General features: G+C 37.9%; 1 protein-coding gene and 1 long non-coding RNA gene across 2 annotated transcripts in view; one reads left to right on the top strand and one right to left on the bottom strand.

Moving 5' to 3' along the window:
• Positions 1 to 2,670: 2,670 nt before the first annotated feature.
• Positions 2,671 to 17,775, bottom strand: part of LOC124285517 (glycine receptor subunit alpha-2-like) — an 84,856-nt gene continuing 69,751 nt past the window's right edge. Inside the window, exons 5-9 of the mRNA XM_046721758.1 lie at positions 13,102 to 13,328; positions 6,420 to 6,502; positions 4,474 to 4,605; positions 3,517 to 3,902; positions 2,671 to 2,853 (exon numbers count right to left, since the gene is read on the bottom strand). Of these exons, the coding sequence (XP_046577714.1) occupies positions 2,671 to 2,853; positions 3,517 to 3,902; positions 4,474 to 4,605; positions 6,420 to 6,502; positions 13,102 to 13,328 (1,011 nt within the window). The remainder of the gene's footprint in view (positions 2,854 to 3,516; positions 3,903 to 4,473; positions 4,606 to 6,419; positions 6,503 to 13,101; positions 13,329 to 17,775) is intronic.
• LOC124285527 lies at positions 7,509 to 8,838 on the top strand. The gene is made up of 3 exons (XR_006900834.1): positions 7,509 to 7,733; positions 8,046 to 8,192; positions 8,590 to 8,838. It is a non-coding gene; the product is annotated as an uncharacterized LOC124285527 (long non-coding RNA).

The raw sequence follows: 17,775 nt of genomic DNA, 5'->3' as shown, positions 1-17,775 counted from the left end.
CTACTACAACCACTACTACTACAACTACTACTACTACAACCACTACTACACTACTACTACTACTACTACTACTACTACTACTACACTACCACCACTACTACTACACTACTACTACCACTACTACAACAACCACTACTACTACTACAACCACTACTACTACTACCACCTGCCACTACTACTACTAAACCACCACCTACTACTACTACAACACACCACTACTACTACTACTGCTACTGCTGCTACCACTACTACTACTACCACCACCACTACTACTACAACCACCACTACTACACAACCACTACACTACTACTACTACTGCTGCTACCACTACTACTACTACTACCACTACCACTACTAGTACTACACAACTACTACTACCACTACTACTACTACTGCAACTACCACTCACTCACTCACTCACTCCGTACTATTGCACCTATATGATGGGGCCGGAAATACTCGAACCTGGACTATATAATCCAGTCATTAACATGATGACAAACGATCCATGCCGTTTGGGCAGGTTGGCACCCTGTCACCAAGTTACCGAGCCTTATATCCCCATACATCAAGTGACCTGTTACGACCAGCAAAGGTTGTTGGTGTCCACGTCCACACAGGGCACATGACAGTACTTTATCTACTGTAAAAGGTATAAGTTTAAGAACAAAACTGAAATATGTTCTGAGAACAGATTCTTTTATTATAACGAAGAACTGACTTGAGACCTCTTTCTGTGAAAGAGTAATACTTTAGTTTAATGCATATTTTCTCTGTGTACAGTGAAAACTTTAATGAAAACGGCACATCTTATTTTCTCCTGAAAGCCGATGAACCCTCACATGACGGTTGAGATCTCGAGGTTATGCGGCTCGACAACAGCGCGGTATACATGTATTGTCTGGAGTACATTCTGTACTGTTCTTCACCTGGACTAACTAGTCTCGGAACTAAACATATTTTACAGAAACAAACCCAGTTCATAATAACAAAAATAGAATATAATGAAAAGGAGCCCCGAGACTTACTTCATTTTCAGAATCTGTTGAAATCTAGACTTGCCGCATAATCCAGACTTGCATGGGCTTTCTAGGATATGTTTGTTTCAGGGTCTGTGTGACAGACTACTCATCACCCAACAGCTGGAGAAGAGCCTCTAAGTGTGCCAGGCCGTTGTAAGGAATCGATCGTTGTTCCTTGCTTTTTGTTTTATACAAAAACACTGACCATTCCGTCAATATTTATTACAAAAATACATGAAATATGCAATAAATAATTGTACAAATTTTCGTTTAACAACTACTTGAAGTAACATGAAAGTGAGATTCACGTGTGTAAGGAGGCATGAGGAATAAATGGAGTGAAACCTTAAATAACACGGCTGCATGCTTTACAGTCAGCGACAACAACACCGGAAGCAGTGTCTCCAGCAAAAAAGAACAATGATGTGGAAAAAACAACCTGCTAGATAAGTAGAAGCATGTGTCAGTGAGAATGGGCATTGTATTGGGGAAATACAACAGGACGTCCTGTGAGAATGGGCATTGTATTGGGGGAATACAACAGGACGTCCTGTGAGAATGGGCATTGTATTGGGGGAATACAACAGGACGTCCTGTGAGAATGGGCATTGTATTGGGGGAATACAACAGGACGTCCTGTGAGAATGGGCATTGTATTGGGGAAATACAACAGGACGTCCTGTGAGAATGGGCATTGTATTGGGAAATACAACAGGACGTCCTGTGAGAATGGGCATTGTATTGGGGAAATACAACAGGACGTCCTGTGAGAATGGGCATTGTATTGGGGAAATACAACAGGACGTCCTGTGAGAATGGGCATTGTATTGGGGAAATACAACAGGACGTCCTGTGAGAATGGGCATTGTATTGGGGAAATACAACAGGACGTCCTGTGAGAATGGGCATTGTATTGGGGAAATACAACAGGACGTCCTGTGAGAATGGGCATTGTATTGGGGAAATACAACAGGACGTCCTGTGAGAATGGGCATTGTATTGGGGAAATACAACAGGACGTCCTGTTGAACTTCATATCTTTCAAAATTCATATCTTTCCTTCCCATTGTCTGAGTTCAAGTCACACAATAACGTGATGTGTGACAAAGTGAAGGTGTCATGGCGTGATACACATCTATAAACATCACAAACACGTCTCGTCATGTAGTGTAGTCTCTGTAAGAAATAATTCAACCCAACAAAGATAAACTTCATAAAACGGTAATCTTCATTAACGTGTGATGAAATTCGAAACCCTCCCAAAGAAGACACATCACAGAAATGCATATGGGAATATGTTGCAATACCTCTCAGTATGGATGCATTATGCCACCCCTAACAGTGCGTTGAACACTGAGATCGCCCGGGACTGTTCACAACCTCTGCGAAATCACGCAATGGGAGATAACTCGAGCACACATATATATGTCGATTCATGGGGCACACCACTATCTGCACGCCTCCACATGGCGATTCTCACACATATTGCTTCACAAGGTGGGCAAACCTTGCAATACTATGTTCTAAGGTGAGAAAAGGCTGCCGCTGATCGTCCATGACGATGTGTAATGGTGTATTCCAAGGACTGCCACATTCAGCCGAATCATTCAAAGGGACGTAACCTTGCTATGTGCTGGCGACAATGACACTAGTCTGTATTGGAGTTCTCCCACAGCATGTACACCATCCAGTAGATGATGTTGAAAGCCAGGAACACCCCGGGGAAGAGATACCGAGATATTTTGTCCATTAAGCGTGCCTTTTGTCTCATCATTGAAACCTTTGACAGCCCACGACGCCCTCGCCCTCGTGCGCCGTTCTGTTTTTCTAGCTGAAATGCCAAAACAAGTAAATAATTATATCCTTGGGTGCAACTCAGGACGAATGAATAAATGGAACAAAGTTATCTAAAGCCAACATGTATATTAAAATTTCACCGAAGCCTCGCATAGAAGCAGTATTGGAGACTCGGCATAAAACTACCCCTATAAAACTACACATGACATGTGTTATCTCGAGAGGATAAACACTACTTCTATGTTTTCGAATTATGGCGTAGCGTTCATATTTCACGTATCAAAAGGAGGGCCGGTATATGGCAGGTCTTAACATATAAAGAAATTCCCACATTTGTCAAAATTCTACAAATACCGACACATCTTTGAACAACTGTCAGGCTTTGCGTTGCGTTTTACTTGAAGAAAAACCCACCACGGCCCCAATATCAGTCCAAATGTACGAACACCGTCCAACAACCTTGTCCTGTGTTAAAAAACAGGGGAAATGGGATCCATGTACGTGAGTGAGTTAATTTTCAGAATAAAGTTGTTATTCGGGCCACAGTGCTTGATCTTTAAGAACATTTACAGCATATCGGAATAAGTCTCACAACTACCATTTACACAACGTGGACATCAAACATTGTCAGCACCTGAAACGATTATGACCTGACAATTATGAATATTGCACGCTGAAATCAGCACCATCTGTTTACCTCCAGCGCCAGTTCCTCGCCCGACACTGACGGTCGGCTGTTTCCGCTGATGGTCTGACGACGTCGTTCCACTCTCGCCATGACGTTGACGTAAGCAAACTCCAATAAGGCTGCAAACACGAAAATCAAACACATGGCCATCCATACATCTATGGCCTTGACATAGGACACACGTGGAAGGCTTGCACGTGCACCGGAACTCTGTGTTGTCATGGTGAGAACAGTGAGGAGGCCCAATGAAATGCGAGCAGGCGTTGCGTCAATGTCCAGCCAGAAAGACATCCAGGATAAGATGACTATAAGAATGCTGGGGACATATACCTGTGCAATGTAGTAGCCGAAGTTGCGGGACAGCTGGAAGTCCCCACGAATGCACGTGTAGTTGCCTGTAAATAGATCAGTTGCAAGTGACTTTATGGTATTTGATTGGCTGATACTTGGCTGAACGGGGCGTGGGGTGCGATCCTGCGCTGGGTCACTGACCTTGTACCGTTATTTACATTTATTTTGTGTGATGAATAAATAGGAAGTTATTCCGGTATCATCGTTGACAAATTCAATTACAAAACTTCACCTCCATATGGTTCGACTTTCTTAGTAAAGTACAGATTGTAGTATTTTTGTTTGGTTGAGTCCCATCCGGGATTCGAACCAACACACTCAGAATCAGGCACCTAATCAAGCGAGTTGTCAAGCGAGCTTCGAAGCCTCCAGACAGATGCTAATCAAAGATTAGATTCAAACCTTTAGAAAAACAAATCACTAAACTCATCAACATCACCTGACAACGACATTAGAATCTATGTCGAAACGTCGCCTTTCCCAAATAAAGAAGTATATCCATAAAATTCTCTCAATTTTTCAGCATAGGTCCCGACATATTAAGCCGGTACTATCTAATCATTGTATACATGTATCAGGTATATTCAATCAGTGTATGACTGTAGGTACACCTACCACTGACGTATGTTTTAGTGCAGTCGTCGGTGGTCCAGCCAATCAGGTCAAACTGAGGTAGGGATAGATCACTCCTTTTGACGATCGGGTTGTCGTGCCACGCGAAGATGACGTTCTTGGTTGAGTAGCTATCTGAAACATATTGTAGCTTGTATAACATACCTTGTTCCTAACCTTAACCTTGTATTATTTCCACGTTTTCATTTGAACACGAACACACGGCCAATGTTTGAATGAAAGATAATGTGGTTTAAGGTGGCATCTTGGAGATAAAGAAATTTGATTTCAACTCAATAAATGATTTGTTTCACAACGACTCTTGACAGGTATATTCCATGCCACCACAGTTCAACCATCCTCGATAATCTCCAGGGTATACGTTCCGATAGATCTCGAGTATACCCTGGTGGGATCTACGGCTCGGCCCGATAATTTTTAGTGGAGATTTATCCGAACGTATACCCTGGAGATTATCGAGGATGCAGTTCAACCAGAAACAAGCTTTCCTAATCATACCCCATTATGATAAGAGACCCGTGAAGATCCGGGGTAGAATAGGTCTTCAGCAACCCATGCTTGCCAAAAACGGCGACTATGCTTGTCGTAAGAGGGGATGGCCTAAAAGTCGGGCCGGGCCGGGCCAAGGCGGGTCTTGGCTCATAAACCCATTAGCGAAAACCATGCCTACAATTAATTAATGCAACATATCACTTCACGGAGTCTCAAAGCGTAGTAGTTGAAGCAAACACCTTGCTCAAAGTGAAGCTCTCTTTTCTATATATTCTCAACAAAGACAGTGTATCACAAGCTGTCAGTCCGGCTTGGCCCGGGCTGTCAAACGCACCTTTAACCCTAATATATAATACTAATCTATGGATATAAACACATTTCAAGATACATGTGTGGAGTTTAAGTTGTTTTTGACAGCACGGGCCAAGTCGGGCTGAACAGAGACTAAACACTTTTGATTGAGGAGTTTGTTTTCCGAGGACTTTTTTTCCTAAAATCGTTGGGAATGGAGAGATAAAAAGGCTATTATTTTACTTTACTTTATGAAGTGGTATTTAGGTAGATATAATACCATTTTGTGTTTCACGTGTATTAGTAAATATAAGCATATGCATACGCGCTGGCTATTTGATTTGTGCTGGTATTGTTTACAATGAAAACATATAAGAATTTTTTGTGTTTGTGAATGCATACCTTGTTTGATCCTTTATAACATATTACAAAATGTTGTGATTTAAAAGATTTATTTTAATATACATAATCATGTCATATTTGCCCATTGACACTCGCCAATATCCACTTCTCTTAAGCATAAACATCCTGTGCTGATTCAGCATGAGGCAATAAAGGTTAATTAGGGAACCCCAATATCTTAATTAAGGAAAGAAAAGCAGTCAAAACACTGTTACTTCCTGCCCAAGACCCCAGGATGTCACACGCTAAAAGAAGTAAGCAACCTTCCCACATAGATATACCAAGGAAAACACATAACAACAAGACGGTGTCTTTTCTACGGGAATCTCGGTATGTAGTCATTGTTGTTGTGTGTTTTGTCATCGTTAACCATACATTTTCAATCAAACTATGCATTTGTGAAGGCAGGATGTGTATCTACCCAAATGTGCAGGTTTCGTTTTAATATTCTGCAATCCATTTTTAGTATTACCCGGTGGCCCGGCCCGGCCCGACTTTTCTTGGCCCGACTTTTAGGCCATCCCTCGTAACAGACGACTAACGGGATCGGGTGGTCAGGCTCGCTGACTTGTCATCAGTTCCCACTTGCGCAGATCGATGCTCATGCTGTTGATCACTGGATTGTCTGGTCCAGACTTGATTATTTACAGACCGCCGCCATAAAGCTGGAATATTGCTGAGTGCGGCGTAAAACTAAACTCACTCACTCACTCCATTATAATAAGTGGTATGTAATTACTCACAACTTTCTAGAAGTATCGAACACACTTGATCATCAAACGGGTATTTTTGTAACTGCATGTCGCAGCTCAGCGTCATCGAAATTCTGAAAGTTAAAGTATTTGCATTAAACACGAACCAACATGAAACAAGACAACTACTTATAGCTAATGTGATGTCAATACGTTATGGAACTGAACCTTCTATGATATGCTGCTAGAATTAATATTCATCTTTGTATGTATTTCTTCATGCCATTTCACAGCAGGAAAACATCGATGCACGACGTGAGTGTATTGATTAGTAATAAAGAAGCATATATTTACATAATGATACCCAAACAGAAGCAGCCTCAGCAGGGAAATCAGCAGTCATTAATATCTCCGGGATCATGAAAGTGTCTTAAGTCTGAAAAATGCTTAGCACGAAATTTGTCTTAAGTTTGGTTGTTTTTGCTTAGCTAAGACTCGTGCTAAGACTGGATCATGAAACGGTCTTAGCAAAATCTTAAGTGAGACTAAGCTTAAGTCTGTCACCATGGCAATGCACGCTCTTCTCAGAATGCTATCAGCATTAGTGAAAGAAAACCACAAGGCACCTGCACGCACATGTCCATCCACGTTAAATAACTAAATATCAACAAAAAGAACGTGTGTAATATTTTCGCGTAAGTGCGGTAACAGCGGAACTCTTCAGCAAACGGAGACGCGAATATTCCGTTGTTTGTAAACACGCAGCTCGTGCCGATGACAGCTCGTGCCGATGACAGCTCGTCTGCTTTAGCAAATATGGACGCAACAAGTAAAAGAAAAGTCAACTGGACAAAGGAAGAGGAGGTAATCCTAGTCGAGGAAGTGACTAAGAGGGAGGGTCTTCTCTTCGGTCGTTTGGACGGAAGCCAAATGAGCACACTGAAGAAAACCAAAGCCTGGGAAGAAACCACCTGCCTCATCAACTCGTAAGAATAACCAAAGTAGCTGGACTAATAGCTCTAAAATACTCCTCAACCTAAATGTGATTTCGACATACGTGCACACAAAAACCTTCTAGTGTTTATTTGTCAAAGTATTATTGAAATATCTTATTCTGAATGATCATTTAGGCTAGTATTTGGACCAAAGACGTACAGTGTAAACAGTGACCATGCATGCAGTGACTGTTAATAATCAAACATGGCTTATCAAACATATCTACGTATCTTGTATACATTTTATCATATAACCTGCACATCCCAGAAATAACAGTCTGAGAGACATTTGTTTGTTGCAGAAGGGGTCGATCTGGACTCAGAACTCTGAGTGAAATAAAGAAAAAGTATCAAAATATCAAACAGAAAGGTAAAATTTATTTTCTGATACTTGAAATCAATTTTATTTAATTTCCATCTGACCAAAATCATTATGTAATATGAAACAGTAATTTAATATATTACAATTAACTGATATGGAACTATCTATATTAATATTGCAAGCTTCACATGACACAACTTCATATCAGAATATATAGTTTATTGTTCAAAAATGCAATTAATGCTTTTACTGTTATTGATGACATCATGTTGAAAATTCTCAGTTATGTACAATTATGTGTGTACTTATTCCAACATGTTATGATTTCATAATGTATTTACAAGAATGTATATTTTTTAGCCAAGGCAAAGAGAAGCTGATATATGAGACCCCCAACAGGTGGTGGACCAAGAGCCAATTCCCAATCTGTACCCGAGCAACTAGTGCTGGATAATTTGGAGGGGAGACCAAGTTTGTGTTCGGTGGTTGGCGGGATTGACACAGAAGGTAAATTGATTGATACAAGTTGTTAAAAATATACAGATAAATATGTAAAAGGTTTGAAATGTAACATCATGAAAAGTAAATACCAATGGTTGAAGTTATTGAAAAACAGAAAAAAAATAACTTTCGACATAAAGTTTACTTTGGTTGGCAATTAGTGATTATGCAATGTGCTAATGAATTTCAATTTCACATATACAGAAAGAATATATGTACACATATTTCCAAATGTTCATTTTACATTTCTAATTATGATACACATGGAATTGGTGCTTGGAACATCTTTAACTCAATTACATGTAATGCTTACGTTCTATTTCTGTTCAATAGATTTGACATAACGATAGAGAAGTTCATGTTTGAAAGAATAAATAATGACTTTAGTATCTATTGTTTTCAGACTTCGTGAATATGTCAGAAACTGCTGAAGCCCCACATGATGAAGCAACAACCACTGAAGTTGATCTGAACTCAGCTGATGATATGACCTTCAGCATCACTGACATCACTGATCTGGACCCAACCAGGATTTCAAGTTCTTTTCTGTGAACCAGCTGGACATGTGAAAGTGTCAACTGAAGAAGAAATACTTAAAGAGGAACTAGAGAAAATGAAGGATTCTAGACAACGGATTAGAGAACAAATACGAGTAGCTATACTGCAGCAAAAATTGACAATATTACAAATACGAAATATTGACCCAACTTTCAGCTTCACAGAATAATATTGCAACTTCAACTCTAAGTAATTATATGTTAAATCTAATGTTTTATAGAAATTAACAACTTTCTTCTGATAAAAGACATGTTCAAGCTCAAAATAACACTGAAAGTTTGCAAAATATCATTACAGTTACGAGCACGTGCACTGGACTCAAACATTTAACCATGTACTGGTATTATCAATTACTATGTCACAAATATCTGTTAGGGCAAATTTTAAATTCATTATTGATAATCATGATCGAAACTGATAAAACAAAATATGTCTGTGCAAAGTTCACCATGAAGCCCTACAAAACAACATCTATATATGTCCAAGATATTTTTAATATCTTGGACATCAATGTACAACTTCTAAATGCCACTGAAAGACAACATCTATATAAGTTATTAATCTCACATATTGATGTATTGACAGAAATAAGCATATGTTATATTGACCATATTAGAGGTAATTCCAAAACATGGTTTTAAACAATATTCAAAATTTAAGAAATAGAGATTGTTACAAATACACAATGTCATTTAGAAACTGGTGAGCATGTAACATATGTTATATTTGGGATTACACTTTCTCACCAAAGTACAGATTATAGTTAATGTGTTGGGTTGAGTCCCATCCAGAGATTAGATGCCTCAATCGGAGGGAGTAGGTTCGAATCCTAGACGATACCAACAATAGTACTAGAATCTATACTTAACTGAGAAAGTGTAATCCCATAACATAACATGTGTTACATAGTGATTGGTACAATTAAGTTTAACCATATGAATAACATATGGTCATAGCTGTTGTAAAGTATCAATTGTAATTTGAAATTAACAATCTTGCAAAAAGGCAGCTGGAACCATCATTTACTGAATATTTTAAATGTCATGCCAACACACATACTTAATCCCCACAGCTAAGTCTGATATTTTTTCTCCAGAATTTATTAAAGTAGTATATCAGTTTTGATATTGTGATTACAGATTCTGATATTCTCTTTTGCAATAGCTCCTGTGTCTTATTGACATCACATATTATCTTATAAGCTAAAAAATATATCCATATCACAAGCATCAAACAAAATATGTTGAAAATAGAAGGTTTTAGGAAAACTGTCAAAGATGTTTTTAATGTTGAAGAGATTATTGTAAAGAAGAATAACGCTCTGCCTTCATTCCATGCAAAGTGGAAACATTTGATCACTGTATTGAAGTCTTAATGTTGTTGTCTCATGTCTTAATGTTGTCTTTTATCAGTACTCATAGTACACAGCTTATATCAGTACTCATAGTACACAGCTTTTATCAGTACTCATAGTACACACCTTTAAAAGTACTCATAGTACACAGCTTATATCAGTACTCATAGTACACAACTTATATCAGTACTCATAGTACACAGCTTGTATCAGTACTCATAGTACACAGCTTATATCAGTACTCATAGTACACAGCTTATATCAGTACTCATAGTACACAGCTTATATCAGTACTCATAGTACACAGCTTATATCAGTACTCATAGTACACAGCTTATATCAGTATTCATAGTACACAGCTTATATCAGTACTCATAGTACACAGCTTATATCAGTACTCATAGTACACAGCTTATATCAGTACTCATAGTACACAGCTTATATCAGTACTCATAGTACACAGCTTATATCAGTACTCATAGTACACAGCTTATATCAGTACTCATAGTACACAGCTTATATCAGTACTCATAGTACACAGCTTATATCAGTACTCATAGTACACAGCTTATATCAGTACTCATAGTACACAGCTTATATCAGTACTCATAGTACACAGCTTATATCAGTACTCATAGTACTTATATCAGTACTCATAGTACACAGCTTATATCAGTACTTATATCAGTACTCATACTCATAGTACACAGCTTATATCAGTACTCATAGTACACAGCTTATATCAGTACTCATAGTACACAGCTTATATCAGTACTCATAGTACACAGCTTATATCAGTACTCATAGTACACAGCTTATATCAGTACTCATAGTACACAGCTTATATCAGTACTCATAGTACACAGCTTATATCAGTACTCATAGTACTCATATCGGTACTCATAACTTATATCAGTACTCATAGTACACAGCTTATATCAGTACTCATATCAGTACTCGGCTTATATCAGTACTCATAGTACACAGCTTATATCAGTACTCATGGTACACAGCTTATATCAGTACTCATAGTACACGAAGCTTATATCAGTACTCATGGTACACAGCTTATATCAGTACTCATAGTACACAACTTATATCAGTACTCATAGTACACACCTTTAAAAGTACTCATAGTACACAGCTTATATCAGTACTCATAGTACACAGCTTATATCAATTGCTCATAGTACACGAAGCATATCAGTACTCATAATTACTACAGCTTATATCAGTATTCATGAGTACACAGCTTATATCAGTACTCATGGTACACAGCTTATATCAGTATTCATAGCATATCAGTTGCTCATAGTACGCATATCATATCATAGTGCTCATGGTACACCATAGTACAGCTTATATCAGTATTCATGGTACACAGCTTATATCAGTAATATCATACCAAGGTACAGCTTATATCAGTACTCATAGGTACACAGCTTATATCATCAGTACTCATTATATCATACCTATATACACACAGCTTATATCAGTACTCATGGTACACAGCTTATATCAGTACTCATAGTACACAGCTTATATCAGTACTCATAGTACACGAAACTTATATCATAGTGCACGGCTTATATCCGGTGCTCATGAGTACACGGCTTATATCAGTACTCATAGTGCAGTATCAGTACTCATGGTTATATCGGTGTACTCATAGTACACGAACTTATATCAGTACTCATAGTACACAGCTTATATCAGTACTCATGGTACACGGCTTATATCAGTACTCATGGTACACAGCTTATATCAGTACTCATGGTACAGCTATATCAGTAATGGTACCAACAATGCTAACTTTATATCCAGTGCTCATAGTGCACGGCTTATATCAGTACTCATGGTATCAGAAAAGCATATATATAGTACTGGCTTATATCAAGTACTCATAGTAACAGCTGTTATTCATGGTACTCAATATATCAGTATATATTTGTACACATCCAAGTTGAATGTACACCTACTGAATTGAAATGAATAAAAATATCTGAAAAAAAAAGAAAAGTCTGATTTCTTTCACAGAATGATTAATCGAAATAGCTCTGGGCAATATGGTCTCTGATACTGAAGCCATCATTGCCCTGAAGCTGCTGCTGTTGCTGATCTGGACCCTGTACGGTCAGTTCATCTACATCATTTATTACAATTATTTATCAAGCACGCTGACAGCTAAATGCTCTCCATGTGACCCCGGATTTATCATTGATTTATGGAAAGGTCAAAGCCATTTGTCACTTGATTGATAAAACAATAAAGGCATAGATGTGCCTCGGGCTTAAATATTGATCTCTCTGTAATGACTGTTGCTATATGAATGTAGTTAGTGAATATAGATATCACACTCTCCTTGCTGTATTCAGAGAGCTAAGTCTCGACATTATATGTGTGCACACATTTGTGGCCTATAATGTACAACTCTGTAAAACATAAAGTGTAACATGTCATCATAGGCATTTGCGAAATCTTAATGAATATGTATTAAACACACACACACACACACACACACACACGCACGCACGCACACACACACGCACACGCACACACACACACACACACAAAAGAATAACGAAAAAAATAAATAATAAAAAAACACACCCAAAAACAACTTAATTAAGCACCCTCTGTATATTTGGAATACATTCAAAATGTCACTTTGAGTGTCACAATTCAAGGTCAATACCGAGTGTAACCTCCATGTGACTGCATGACAGCCAGCACTCTCCCCCTGTCAGCCTCCCGATCTCTGAAGGGGCAGTCTACGCAATTCCTCGTGTAAAGCAGCAGCTTCCAACTGGGCCAGGTTCCTTGTATTGCACGCGAAAACCAATCATGTCTAATATATGTTCTAATGGGTTCAGATCGTGGCTCATTCAATCGTGAGATATGTCAGGGGGTGCTTAACTAAGTTCTTTATGTATATATTGTGCATTTTCAAGTGACTATACATACAAGTGGTTATTGTGGACATTGCGTGGTGTTGGTACCCACCTGGCACTGTACAATACTGTTCCGTTAGGGTACACGTGCATGAGTTTATTTGGCACCGTGATAGAATGAAAGTCGGCTCTCTTCTCATTGGTGAAGAAGAGATCTGGAACCCAGACTTGAGACATGATACGTGTGTCCAGCTCGAGAGCGTCTATATTCGGAAGGGAACCGTATCTCAGACGTGTGTCTTGCCATGTTTGACGCAGGAAGATTGTCAGTGAGTAATCCTGAAACAATAATGTCATGCAGTTGCATAATAGCTACATTAAGTTACATTACAATGAAAGTAATATGAAACGAATGTGCTTTTCCCTGTTTTCTGATCTGTATTATTGATAATGGCAATCACGATATGTAAATCATATTGAATGGTTATGCACATACATATGGAACAGCCACGAGAGATTAATTTCAAAAGCATGATTAGAAACGGTTTCCGTTGCATACTGTTCCACAAGGTCGTGTCCAAACTAGCGGCAGATGTACACGAAGTATCAAAACAAGCCAGTTCTAATGTTCTTCGGCGGCAAATACAGGTCTGGACATAAACATATGTAATATTCATATTTGTTATTTCAATGTTGAAGTGAAATTTCGCTGATATATTTCCCGACAGATTCTACCTATACTAGGCTGTGTTCTCTGTGAGATGGCAACTGTGCATACGGACCCCCTCTTGTGAGATATCTACATGTATATTTCAGATCCATACATATTTACACACAACACATTGACAGGGCCTTGTTTTTTCACACATACGGTTATGAATAAATGAATGGCTTCCACGTGCTTCAGTGATTAGTATTATCTGGCAACGACGCCTTTTATCAGTCGTTTTTCTGCTTTCTATCGCTGTTATGTTTTAAGCATGTGTTTTGAGATTGTAAATGATGATGGGATCAGTCAGCAGTAAGGTCTCATAGGCTACACGCTTGCCGGGCCCGCTGGCCCATAAAACGTGTTTTCACATAGTTGTTACATAATGCATTGGATTTCACACTGCAAACACAAGGGTCCCACTTGGATTGAACGGGCAAATGGAGGTAGACATATATAAGAAATCCATATATGACCAAAGATAAGAATAATATGTAGATATCTTTGTGTGATTCTGAACCCACAAATGAACACGATCAGTTAAAACAGTTCCAATATCACACAGAACAAAATAAGATTATCACTATGATAACATTTCACAAACACTTAAAACATAACAAATACTCAAAGATAAAGGCATGTGTAACATCATGTTGCCTCCACCCTGTGTGTTGTCATGAGGCCTGCTGGCCCCACTATATCCAACAAGTGTCACTCAAAGTGAGAGTCGCCACAAATGTGAAATAATGGTTAGATAATAACACTGAGGCCATTTTATCTGTCAGTTTTTACGCTTTCGCTCACTGTTATGGTTTAGCATGTGTTATTCCATTGTAAGTGTGGATACGATATTTGTGTTAGCCGTAAGGCTCACAAGCTAGATGTATGTTGGGACCTACTGGGATATACAAACGTGTTTTAACGTGTGTAATGCATAGTATATATTTTATACTTGGATCACACGGGTCCAGCCTGGATAGAGCAGGCAAATGGGGACAGAAACACACAAGAGATCAATATATCCATAAGTCAGTACAGCTCCGTGGTACAGCTCCGTGGACAGCAATAAACATTCAGTGTTCTTGTTCAGTTCAAGTGTGCGGTATGAGGCAAAGTATTTCGATTTGTTTTATATTACATTTATACTGGAGGAAAGGATTGGGCACAGTTTGTCACCCGTAGAGCGCCCTCGCATGAATATTTATAGCATCAAATTGAAACATGACAAGAGGCAGATAGACCGGATGGAGAAGGTTATTGTAAAAGGTTGGACCCTGGCAAGATATGACAATGTTGTTTCAGTATTATATGTGTACAACATGGCAATGTTGTTTCAGTATTATATGTGTACAACATGGCAATGTTGTTTCAGTATTATATGTGTACAACATGGCAATGTTGTTTCAGTATTATATGTGTACAACATGGCAATGTTGTTTCAGTATTATATGTGTACAACATGGCAGTGTTGTTTCAGTGTTATATGTATACAACATGGCAGTGTTGTTTCAGTATTATATGTCTACAACATGGCAGTGTTGTTTCAGTATTATATGTGTACAACATGGCAATGTTGTTTCAGTATTATATGTGTACAACATGGCAATGTTGTTTCAGTATTATATGTGTACAACATGGCAATGTTGTTTCAGTATTATATGTCTACAACATGGCAGTGTTGTTTCAGTATTATATGTGTACAACATGGCAATGTTGTTTCAGTATTATATGTGTACAACATGGCAATGTTGTTTCAGTATTATATGTGTACAACATGGCAGTGTTGTTTCAGTATTATATATTTGTACAACATGGCAATGTTGTTTCAGTATTATATGTGTACAACATGGCAATGTTGTTTCAGTATTATATGTGTACAACATGGCAGTGTTGTTTCAGTGTTATATGTATGCAACATGGCAGTGTTGTTTCAGTATTATATGTATGCAACATGGCTATGTTGTTTCAGTATTATATGTCTACAACATGGCAGTGTTGTTTCAGTATTATATGTCTACAACATGGCAGTGTTGTTTCAGTATTATATGTCTACAACATGGCAATGTTGTTTCAGTATTATATGTGTACAACATGGCAATGTTGTTTCAGTATTATATGTGTACAACATGGCAGTGTTGTTTCAGTATTATATGTGTACAACATGGCAATGTTGTTTCAGTATTATATGTGTACAACATGGCAATGTTGTTTCAGTATTATATGTATGCAACATGGCAGTGTTGTTTCAGTATTATATGTGTACAACATGGCAGTGTTGTTTCAGTGTTATATGTATGCAACATGGCAGTGTTGTTTCAGTGTTATATGTATGCAACATGGCAGTGTTGTTTCAGTATTATATGTATGCAACATGGCAGTGTTGTTTCAGTATTATATGTCTACAACATGGCAATGTTGTTTCAGTATTATATGTCTACAACATGGCAATGTTGTTTCAGTATTATATGTGTACAACATGGCAGTGTTGTTTCAGTATTATATGTGGCAATGTTGTTTCAACATGGCGCACAACATGGCAATGTTGTTTCAGTATTATATGTGTACAACATGGCAATGTTGTTTCAGTATTATATGTGTACAACATGGCAGTGTTGTTTCAGTATTATATGTATACAACATGGCAGTGTTGTTTCAGTATTATATGTATGCAACATGGCAGTGTTGTTTCAGTATTATATGTCTACAACATGGCAGTGTTGTTTCAGTATTATATGTCTACAACATGGCAGTGTTGTTTCAGTATTATATGTCTACAACATGGCAGTGTTGTTTCAGTATTATATGTCTACAACATGGCAATGTTGTTTCAGTATTATATGTGTACAACATGGCAGTGTTGTTTCAGTATTATATGTGTACAACATGGCAGTGTTGTTTCAGTATTATATGTGTACAACATGGCAATGTTGTTTCAGTATTATATGTACAACATGGCAATGTTGTTTCAGTATTATATGTGTACAACATGGCAGTGTTGTTTCAGTATTATATGTGTACAACATGGCAGTGTTGTTTCATTATATTATATGTACAACATGGCAATGTTGTTTCAGTATTATATGTCTACAACATGGCAGTGTTGTTTCAGTATTATATGTATGCAACATGGCAGTGTTGTTTCAGTATTATATGTATGCAACATGGCAGTGTTGTTTCAGTATTATATGTCTACAACATGGCAATGTTGTTTCAGTATTATATGTCTACAACATGGCAGTGTTGTTTCAGTATTATATGTCTACAACATGGCAGTGTTGTTTCAGTATATATGTCTACAACATGGCAGTGTTGTTTCAGTATTATATGTGTACAACATGGCAATGTTGTTATGTACAACATGGCAGTATTAACAGTATTATATGTATAAGCAACATGGCAGTGTTGTTTTATATGTGTACAACATGGCTATGTTGTTTCAGTGATTATATAATGCGGTAGTGTTGTTTCAGTATTATATGTCTACAATATGGCAGTGTTGTTTCAGTATTATAATACAACTTATATTGTATGTTGGAAGAAAGCAACATGGCAGTAAGAGTTTCAGGCAGTATGTTGTTTCAGTATTATATGTGTACAACATGGCGGTGTTGTTTCAGTATTATATGTCTGGCAAATACGCAGCGTTGTTTCGTGTATTATATGTACAAATATGGCAATGCATTCTTTCAGTATTATTGGCATGGCAATGTTGTTTCAGTATTATGTTATGTACAACATGGCAGTGTTGTTTCAGTATTATATGTCAGCAACATGGCAATGTTGTTTCCAGTGATATATACGTCTACAACATGGCAGTGTTGTTTCAGTATTATATGTCTACAACATGGCAGTGTTGTTTCAGTATTATACGTGTGTACAATAAGAGCCTACATGGCAATGTTGTTTCAGTATTATATGTGTACAACATGGCAATGTTGTTTTCAGTATTATATGTGTACAACACATACGGCAATGTTGTTTACGCAGTGTTATTATTATATGCGCGCAACATGGCAGTGTTGTTTCCGGTATTATATGTGTACAACATGGCATGTTGTTTCAGTATTATATGTCTGC

Source organism: Haliotis rubra, unplaced genomic scaffold, assembly GCF_003918875.1.
Source record: "Haliotis rubra isolate DU_JTF1 unplaced genomic scaffold, ASM391887v1 Scf361, whole genome shotgun sequence".
In the NCBI taxonomy this organism is placed as follows: domain Eukaryota; kingdom Metazoa; phylum Mollusca; class Gastropoda; order Lepetellida; family Haliotidae; genus Haliotis; species Haliotis rubra.
Note: the sequence above shows the minus strand (reverse complement) of the source record. Positions and strands in the feature narration are given on the sequence as shown.